Here is a 10,399-nt window from a genome sequence, read left to right as displayed (position 1 = left end):
ATACGGCACACATACTCTTGCTGTCACTCGGCATAGGCACTTGGAGCACAGCAAAGGGCTGTGGAAGTTGGATCTCAGGGTGTCTGAGGAAAGGGAGCTGGGGAGAGGGTGGGAACTGAACCCTGAAATCTGAGTCTTGTGCCAGTAAGTTCCCCATGGGACCCAGGGGACCACCTGTTTTGCCATAGGGAAAACCAGCTTCAAAACTCATCGTGCATCCCATAATACAGGATGGAAATGTGTACGTACTCTCTGGGGCTGGACTGAGGGGGAACCATGCATACTACAGAGGCCTTGTAAAAATCAAGGCAAACATTTTCAGTAGAGTCATGCCCCTGCCCCTCGCCCCATGGGCAGCCTAAGTCTGCAAAACTAACAACTTGTCCAGGTTCCAGAACCTGGTGGAAATTGAACTCCTTAATGCACCCTTAGCAACAAGCATCTTGGCAAGCAGTGTGGTGAGTCTCCAAGGACTCCTCCTCCTATTGGCTGGGCCTCTCTTGAGGCAAAAGGGCGTGGAGCCTTCTCTTCCATCCTGATACCCAAAGGAAGAGCTCTCACAGAGCACCGGCCCGTCATAAATGTCCTTTCCCTGTGGCTACCACTCACAGGGACCAGGATGGGCCTGAATAGTGCTACAGATCCCTTCGGGTGATGTTTCCCCTGGTTAAGACTTACTACCACAAGCTAAGGGTGAGGCCAGGAAATTACACTAAATTCAAAAGAAGTCTGGCTAGAAAAATGAATTCACATAAAAATACCTACTGACGCCAACAGCACAAGCAACACAAATGAAAAATAGACAAACTGGATTACGGTACAAGTAAAAGCCCCTGTGCATCAAAGGACATGGTCAACAGTGTGAAAGGGTGATCTGTGGAATGGGGTGACATGTTCTCAAATCATACCTGGCAGGAGGATTATAACCACAATATTTAAAAAACTTTTGCAACTCAACTCAGTTAAAATGGCCAAAGAACTGGAATGGACATTTCTCCAAAGATGACACACGAAGAGCCCACAAGCACGTGAACATATACCCCCGATTGTGAGCCACTAGAGCAATGCAAGTTCAAGGCACAGTAAGATATCATGTCACACCCACTAGGGTGAGGCTGTAAAGAGACTGAAAATAAATGCTGGTGAGGATGTGGAGAAATGAGGAAATCTGTGTTCTGGTGATGGACTGCAAAATGGTGCGGCCCCTCTGGAGAATAGGATGGCAGTTCTTCAAAAAGTTAAAAGAATTATCCTAGGATCCAGCAAATCCATTTCTGGGTATGTACCCAAAAGGACTGGAAACAGAAAAATGACATAAGTTTATCCTTCTTTATGGCAGAGTAGTACTCCATTGTATGGAAATACAATCATTTAAGCAGACGAATGGCATAAGCAGCCCAAGCCATCAGCAGATGAATGAATAAGCAAAATATGGGTGCTGATGATAACAGACTAAGTGAAATAAGCTAGAAACAAAGAATCAATATTATATGTTTCCACTTCTATGACATCCCTAGAGGAGTCAAGTTCATAGAGACAGAGTGGAAAGCAGTGGGTGCCAGAGGTGAGGGGAGATGAGAAGGGCTTGGAGGTTGATTTTATGACAATGTGAATATACTTTTAAAATTTTTATTTCTATTCGCCCATGTCTGCAGTACACAAGGATTACATTGCTCATGGGTCGTTGGTATGTGTACACAACACAACTTAATTCTTTTTTCATTCCCTATCCCTTCTCTCCCTCCCACTACCCTCCATCTCTTGGCCTCCTTTCCTTTTGCAGAAGATTTCTATCACTGCTTCCTATTATCTTTATGTTGCCCTTTAATTTACTGATATTTGGGGTTTCTTGTGTAAGAGAAACCAAGCAATATTTAAGCTTGTGTGCTTTATTCTACTCAAAATGCATCCATTTATCCTTCTTTATGGCAGAGTAGTACTCCACTGTGTGCAAACACATTTTCTACCCACTCATCTGTTGATGGATATGTAGACCACATGTGAGATTTAGCTAGTGTGAGTTGTGCTGCTATAAGCACGGGTCTGCATGCATCACTGTAACGTGATGTCTTTCACTCTTGGAGGAAGAGACCTAGAATGGGAATACTGAGATGAATAGAATTTCTGCTGTTAGTTTTCTAAGGACCCTCCACACTGATTTCCATAGTGGATGCGCTAGTTTACACTCCCGCCAACAATATAAGAGGGTTCCTCTTCCACCGCAGCCTCGATGATAACCATTCTTTCTGGAGTGAGATGGCATCTCAGTGTTGTTTTAATTTGCATTTCTCAAGTGGCCAGAGATGGTGACCATTTTTTCATGTATTTGACGATGCAGATACACTTGACACTACTGAACTATACCCTTAAAATGGCGAAGTAAATTTATGTGCATTTTAGCACAATGAATGAATGAATGAATGTTGTGTATGAAGATGAAGGCACAGGGCTCTGCTCCTCAACCTTCTTGCCCACAAACCAGCACTGGTCCTTTGGGCTCCTGTTTGCCTCATGAGCCCCAGTTCGAATAGCTGCGGCTCTAGGAGGTCCGCCCCAGCTCCCCCAGGCAGAGCCAGTGCTTCTCGGAAGCATCTGGGTCAGTTGTGTCAATTCATTCACTCATTCTCTCACTCACTCGTATTTTCACTTCTCTCAGTGGTTCTTCTGGGCCAGACATGACTGAGGCTGCAGCTAACAGCACGGGAGGCCTTGCCCTCAAAGAGCCCACAGTCTAGTGGAGAAACACGTCCATGACAACTGACCACACAGTTTAATAAGAGTTAGCGCAGAGAGGCTCTTGAGCAGTGTGGAAGCCCAGAGATGCGGATAATTATCTGCCTACCAGGGGAGTGGGTGCGGGTGAGGGTCTTCTTCAAGGCGCTGGCACCAGAGCTGTCCTGAAGGACCGCTAGGGTTTGCACAGGCGGGGAAGATGGCACAGTATATGTGGGCAGAAGGAGCCCTGCAGTGGGGGTGAGGAAGATAGAAAGGTTGATGGGGAGGTAAATAGCTGAGCTGACCAATACATACCGTGCAGAGTTGGAAGGGATTTCTTAACTCGCAAGCACCTCTAGTGCACATATTACCTTGAAGAGTCTCCCACCCACCACCAACTTTCAAGAACTCTTCAGAAATGTTCTGCATAGAGGGGCGCTGTCCGAAGCAGCCAGGTAGCATTGCCTGCTGGGCCTTTATTGGTCGTCTTGTTCCTTACCTCCTGACTTGAAATGGGCCAGAAGTCAGAAACCCCAACATCCATCTGCTCCAAAGAAGACTACAGAGCCCCTACTCGTAGCTGACAGACAGACAGACAAACAGACAGAACAAACAACAAAGCCTAGTGGTGCAAAGCAGCCAGGCAGAGGGGGCAAGGCAGCAGCGTGCACATCCCGCTGCACACAGGCAGATCATCACCCCGGCTTCCTATCCCAGGCTTCACCTACAGGACAGCTCGGCTGCTCTTCTCTCCCTTCTCCGGGCCTGGGCAAGCTGAAGCTCCTGGAAGCCCAGCCAACAGTCCATACTGTCCACAAGCTTAGCTCTTAGCTACACTTGGAAGGCAAGTCTTGGATAGTTAGGCCAAAAATTGAAGCCTTAGAGGAGGCTTTGGGGAGACTCAGAGTGGAAAGAGAACAATGCATATGAGTCCAGAGACCTACAGAGCTCAACTAGATCTGAGGCCAAGGCAAGGCTGCAGTGGCCACTGGGCCCCGAGCTTCATGGCTGCTCATCGACACCTGGCTCAGGGCTGTTCATCCCATCTGACAGGTAGTCGTCCTCGCTCTGTTTCATCTTCGTCTCCAGGACTGTGATGCGCTGCTTGAGCTTCTGCTGGGCCCCCGTGTACTCAGCCAGCAGGCGGCCAAAGCGAGTGTACAAAGTCTCCATGTTTGTCTCCAGCTGCTCTAGCTTCTCCTGCACATCCACCTCCATGCTGGCTGCCACCTCACTCTCATCCAGCAGCCCCTCCTTCATCAGGATCTCCCGGCCCCTCTCCTCCAAGACTTTCTTGGCATCAGGGTACTCAGTCACCGCTTCCATAAGATCATCCTTGGACAAGCAGAAGAGGTCTGAGTAGCCCAGGCTGCGGATATTGGCCGTGCGCCGGTTGCCCATTTTGCTGCCCTTAATGTTAAGGATGCTGATCTCTCCAAAGCAGCTCCCAGCTGAGAGGAGGGCATACTGAGTCACTCCATCATCAGCCACCACTGCCAACTTGCCCTCTTTGATTATGTACATCTCCTTGCCAATGTCCCCCTTGCGGCAAATGTAATCCCCAGGGCTGAAGACCTGAGGACGAAGCTTCAGTACCAGCTCCACCAGCAGGCCAGCCTCGCAGTCCTGGAAGATCCGCACTTTCTTGAGTGTGGACAGGTGGACATTGATGGCTATCTCGGCCCTGAGCTTGGCTGGCAGGTTCTTGAGAACTTCCCGCTCATCCACTGACTTCTTATTGGTCCACAGGTAGTCAAACCACCTAATGACCTTGGCTTCCATCTCCTTACTAACCTTGCGGAACTGCATGTAGTGTTTCACAGCATCAATCTTGGCCTGAAACTCTGCCCTCGTAGCATTCATGTTGGAGATCATGGAGCCCACATTTCCCACGATGGTGGCAAAGATGAGGACACCGATCAGAAAGTCAAAGATGACAAATAAATACTCTTCATCCTTTACAGGGGGTGGTGTCTCCCCAATGGTGGTGAGGGTCAACGTAGACCAGTAAAGGCAATAGATGTACTCCCTAGCCAGGTAGCCATACTCAGGGTCAGTGATGTTGGGGTAAACCCAGGTGTCCACCCCAAAGCCAATGGACTTAGAGATGGCATAATAGATGCAAGCATTCCAGTGGATAATGACCAAAATATAGAGGACCAGGTTGCTGATGCGGAAGATGTTGGGGTAGCTGGTGCGTGTCTCCGTGCGGTCAAAGAACTCGAACATACGGGCAAAGTGTAGCAGGCGATTGAAGCGCACCTCAGGGCTATGGATTCCCACAGCAAAATAGATCAGGTCCGTGGGGATGATGGAAGCCACATCCAGCTTGAACTGCAGAGTGTGGATATAGTTGTCTCGCAGTTTCTTGCTATCTTTGACCAGCAGCCCCTGCTCTAGGAAACCTAGTAAACATACAAGCCAGTGTGTCATCTCTGAATCCGGGCCTGTCCCTCACTGCAGGCTCACGCTCATCAAAGACCAAACTGTTTCCTTAGGAACAAGGAAGACCCAAGGAATACCACAGCCCATATAGCAGGGCTGGCGAGAAAGACCCCGAGACCACCCCCTGATCCGAGCCTCTCTAAGCACATGAGACCATGAAATTCAAAGCAGATCAGTCACCTACTGGAGTCTCAGGCAAGGCAGTTCCTTGGAAATGTGGACTCAGGTCTTTGGACTTGCAGGGCATAGAGCTACCTATGTGTCCCAACTTCTCACCTGTGCGCAATCGGATGAAGAGGTCTGCGACGTAGACTACATCTGAGAAGTAGTCCAGCACCAGCCACACCAGGAAGTAGCCTCTCTGGAGGTCACTGAAGCAGGCTCTGCAGTAGAACAGGACTCACCTTCAATGTCTGCCAAGGTTTCCTGAAGGATCCAACTGGGTGCCTATTTGTTCAAGGCCTAAAATGGCCACCAGGGGCGCTAGCGAATCACAGTCAGCCTGGTGGTACAGACACTGACAAGTACCTTCTACCTCCACCCTTACCATCATGCAGAATTACTCCTGTGCATCACTGTTGCCTACCTCATCCACTAGACTGTGAGCTTCAGGAAGGCAGGAACCAGCTCTGGGTCGTTAGCACATGCCCCATGCCTAGCCCTGGGCACCAGGACTCAAGTGCTCAGTGGTGTCAGTTGAGAGAATGAATACACCATTGGATGAACAAACTATAGCTCATAGGTGCCCAGTCTCTATGCCCATCCCTTCAACATGTACGGAATGATTAAAACATATGATGTGAATGTTTAAATTTTAAAAATATATGCATTCTAGTGAAAGATGCATTGCCATGAATCCCTCTGCCTTCCAATACTCTTATCCCATTGTTCTTGCCGCTTCCCAAAGCAGTTCTGAAGCTCTGTTTCCTGAGTGTCTTTAGTTGCATGGTCCTCGCTGCCTCAATGTCTTGAATGGATTTGAAAATGTTCCTCTTTCATGGTCATTTAACTTTGGGGTAAAGCCAGACGTTTCATGGTGCCAGACTCGTAAATAAGGTGGGTGAGAACACAGTGTCATGTTTTTACAAGCCCTTCTTTCCATCGGATGGTGCTGGGCAGAAGCATGCACTGTGTTTTTATCATACCTCGCAAATACACTCAGGAAACAGGACTGCGGAACTGTTTCGGAAAGTGGCAACAATGATGGAATAAGTGTCTCCGAGGAAAGAGGGAGCATTTTGAGAGGGATTCATGGCAATGTGTCTTTGACTGTAATAATATTTTAAAATTTAAATATTCATCTCACACTTTAATCACCCCTTACATACCTGTGATCACCCAACACAGAACACCGGCCGAGGCAGGTGAAAGCATGCAGTGGCCAGGCTGGGCCCGAGGCAGTGGGAATGGAGAGCAGTTGGAGACAGCAGAGAAATGAACAGGACTTGGAGCTGAGTGGGTAGGGCCTAGGGTCCTGTGGTGAACCTAGGGCATGCATGCTGCAGCCAGCTGCTTTCAGTCATTGAAAACTCTAAATGGTTCACCAGCACTGGCCTAGGGAGAGGGTAAAGTAGGAGACAGAGCCCGGGATGGGATGTGGTGAATGCAATGCACAGTACCGGGAGGAACGGTCACATTTAGGGTCAAACTCCAACGGCTGTAGAACTAACAGTTCCTGCCACGCTGATAGCCCAGAACAGCCTTCAGACACCCTGGGCCAGCCCAACAGAAGGGCTTTGTACTTGTTACTTCTACCTGCAGTGATCCTTCTGCCAACCTTGTGCATCCAGATAGCTGACTTTCTCCCACCAAGTAGGCCTTGCCTCCTCAGAAGCCCTGGCTGCCATCTCTAGCAACTCCCTGCCACCAGACCCTGGAACCATCTTGCCATTTCCTTTGTTTCATGTTTGCAGTCCACGTTCTCCACTAGCCTTCAAGCTCCAGGAGAGCAGAGACCGTGCCTGTCCTGCTCGCCATGTTGTCCCCAGCACTGAGCACAGAGCCTAGCACACGGTAAGTGCTCCGTGAAGTGCTTGCTGAATAAATGACCAAGTTGAAGGGTGGAGTTGAGTGGGAATGCTACAGGGAGGCTGAAGGCCTTAAAGGGCCATCCTTGGGGCTTAAACTTCATTGGTGGGCAGTGAAAAGCCATGAAAGGGCTCTGAGGAGGGCGTGGGGAACTGAATCCACTTCTTCAACAAGTGTCTGTGTTGTGAGTGTGGTAGGTGCACTGGAGGGGCCTCGCATGGCCGCAAGGAAGGGCAGGGCTGCTGGAGCTGTCTCAGGGAGAGAGTAGAGCGGCCTCACCTAGGGCAGAGGTACATATATGAGGAGATAGGAGCAGGTTACAGGATGGGAAGAGGATAGACGTGAACAGCTGGTGGCATGTCAAGTAGTGGGGAGTGTTGGGGTTCGCAGGGAGGACAGAGGTGCCATTGGCAGCCAGGGAACTCAGGGAGAGGCTTGGGTTGCTGTGAACTGCGTGTTTACAGCTGGAAACACTCAAGTGTTCCTGAATCCTGGGGCCTGGGCACTGTGCTGGTTTGGCCACCCCCTCCAAGGTCCCTCTCTGCTCACCTGGCCACCAGCAGGCACCAGTTGTAGAGAACGGGCATGGCAATGACAAAGAGCCAGCGGTAGTACCAGTCTCCAGCAGGATCCAAGACAAATAGTTCAAATTTCTTCCTGAGGAGAAAAAAGGAGACCAGGTTCAGAACCAGGACCACCAGGCTAGCAACCCTCTGGTTCCCAGAGGCCAAAGAGTCCCTCAAAAGCACTACTTATGGGAACATGTGGAATGAGTGTAGGTTGGCTTAGGCTGCAGTTCCCAGGGACCCACAACCTGGAGCCAGGCAGGTGAAGGGTGAGGGACACACCTTTTCCCATTCTGAACACAGAGGGGACATCTGAACGCCCTTGTCTGGAAGGCATGTCAGGCGTTGAGCTTCCAGCAGGGGTGCCCGTTCCCACACCCCTCCCAGGAAGAGAGAGAAACCCCGGGCGAGTGAGTGTGCCCCATCCTCCCTTCTCAGTCCCTGACCTTCAGCCTCCAAATCACTTTCCCAGATGCTCTATCCTACCAAGGTGAGAGCCCTTTGCCCCCACTGACCAGTGCTGGTGAATGCTGGCTTGGTCAGGCACACACTCATCCCTCAAAGTAGAGACTCTCCAGTGCTGCCTTCTCTGCCCTCCCCCTTGTCCTGATCAATCATCTGGGCCTTTCCCATCAATCTCCTGCATGTCCTCTTCAAAGACCCACTTCCTTTTTCACGGGGGAAAGTACAGACGTGCCTCAACAGTACCCCCGAATGTACCCTCCTGCTGCATTTGCTAACTGCTGGACCTGGGACAAGAGGTGGTAGGCCCTTGCCCAAGGCCCCTCCCTGCCCACATTCACTTCATGAACTCTGGGAAGACATCTGGCACGGAAGCAACTAAGGTGAGAAAGGCCCGCAGAGGTTCCCATGGCATGTGGAACACTGACTGCTGTAAAGGCTGCGGTAAGGACAGTGGAAATGTTCTGGAGTTGAAAACAGCAGGTATCTCTCTACTGTGACAGGGCTTGGCATGGTCCCTGATCGGCCCCTGGCAGTAGCATCGGAAGCCCCATGCAGCTTTCCTATTGCATGCTTGGGAGCCCTTGAGCCGCAGTGGCTGGACAACTGTACTTGATGGCCTTTCCCTCGCTGTCCTTGTCGCCTTTGCCGTCTCCCTGCTGTGTCGTCACAGTCTGGAGCTCAGGTCCACGGAAACGCTCAAGGAAGGAGTCAGGCCTAGGTTCCTCCTCACGGAAATTCCTGTTGGCCCAATCTCTTATAACTCCCACCAAGCGTACAATCCTAGAGGAGAGAAAGAGAACAAATGAGCCCGAAAGGAGACCATTGTTGTTCTGAAAGGACTTGCCCCTGAGAGTTTGTTGTCTGGTGAGGGACACAGAAGATGAAGAAGGAAAGCAGAAACAGGTCGGGCCCTCATTTCCTACTTTCTAAGAGCTGGGGTAGAGGCCAGCATTGAGGGCAGGGGCTGGGACTCAGGCAAGACCAGGAACGCATTCTAGGGGTCAGGGGCTAGGAAGATATTTTGTAAAAGGCACCATCTCAGTTGAATGTGAAGAGTAAACAAGTCTTCAAGGCATGGGGCCACCTTGGTAGACCCCCTCAGCTGTGAAGAATACCTCTTGCCAATGCCAAGACAGCTGGCCACTCCCAGCTTGCCTCACAGGAGCCTTGGAGTTGCTCAGGCCTCTCGGGTCTTACAGAAAGGCCTAGTAGGGCTGAGAGGAGGGCCACAGTGTCCTACTTGACAGAAGGGTGGGCAGCAGGTTAGTGGAGGAATTCACCTTCGGAAGCCACCCCTCCCCCTCCGTGGGGTCTCCATGTCCGCCAGCCTCTGCAGTTCTGAGGAAGTGTCATCTTCGGCTGAGGACTGTGGCCTGCAGAGAAAGGAACAGATTTGTTGGGTGTAGTGGTGCACACCTATAATCCCATCTCTCTGGGAGTTTAATTCAAGAAGGTCACAAGTTCAAACCCAACCTGGGGAATTTAGGGACTGAATAAGACCTTACTTCAAAATTTAAAAAATAAGTAAAACAGGGCTGGGAACGTAGCTCAGTGTGAAGTTCCTGGGTTCATTCCCCAGTACCATACACAAAAACAGGAGCAGATATGATCCAGTGTTCTCTGGGCGTGACTTTTCTCACCCCCAGCACATGACTAGACCCTTCATTGTCTCATTAGGAAAGTTTCTAGAGCCCAAGAGCCTGCTCTAGGACAACAAGGCAACCTGAGAGGGGCAACAGCCTCTGAGCCACCCTTGAAACCACACTGCCTCAGCAGACTCACCTGCTGCTGGTCCTGTGGGCATCTTTGCCATTGGCCTTGATGGCAGGGGGTGCGTGATGGTTGCGGTTATTGGCTGGGGAGCTCTTCACACCATTGGATTTTTCTGTCATCCTCCATGTACAGCTGGGACTCACCTGCCAGGGAAACAATGCGGGAGGTCACAGAGTACCCTGGTATCCTTAGAGGGCAGGGCTACTGGCAAGAAGGGTGAGAAAGAAACCAAGGCCCAGCTGGCTTTGATAGTTCATGTGTCCCAAAGTTTACGTGAGTGAAGGAAACAAAACCACATCTTGTAGCTTAGCACTGTCTTCTTGTGCAATGCATCAGAGTGGGAGGACTTCAGTCATCTTCTTGGCCTTTGGAACCTGGCACTGAGGTGAAGCTGAGCCCTACTCTCC

The 10,399-nt window shown here is 50.4% G+C and overlaps 1 protein-coding gene across 1 annotated transcript; it reads right to left on the bottom strand.

Annotated features, from left to right (window-relative positions):
- Window positions 1-2,942: 2,942 nt before the first annotated feature.
- Window positions 2,943-10,130, bottom strand: Cnga2 (cyclic nucleotide gated channel alpha 2). Its single transcript, XM_013505548.1, has 6 exons — window positions 10,002-10,130; window positions 9,500-9,592; window positions 8,829-8,999; window positions 7,738-7,845; window positions 5,437-5,543; window positions 2,943-5,120 (listed from the first exon to the last, which is right to left on the bottom strand). The coding sequence occupies exons 1-6, from the start codon at window positions 10,109-10,111 to the stop codon at window positions 3,718-3,720; spliced, it is 1,992 nt and encodes a 663-aa protein (XP_013361002.1). The 5' UTR covers window positions 10,112-10,130; the 3' UTR covers window positions 2,943-3,717.
- Window positions 10,131-10,399: the final 269 nt, after the last annotated feature.

Source organism: Chinchilla lanigera, unplaced genomic scaffold (assembly GCF_000276665.1).
Source record: "Chinchilla lanigera isolate Chin_1 unplaced genomic scaffold, ChiLan1.0 scaffold00097, whole genome shotgun sequence".
NCBI lineage: Eukaryota > Metazoa > Chordata > Mammalia > Rodentia > Chinchillidae > Chinchilla > Chinchilla lanigera.
This window is presented reverse-complemented; position numbering and strand designations above follow the sequence as displayed.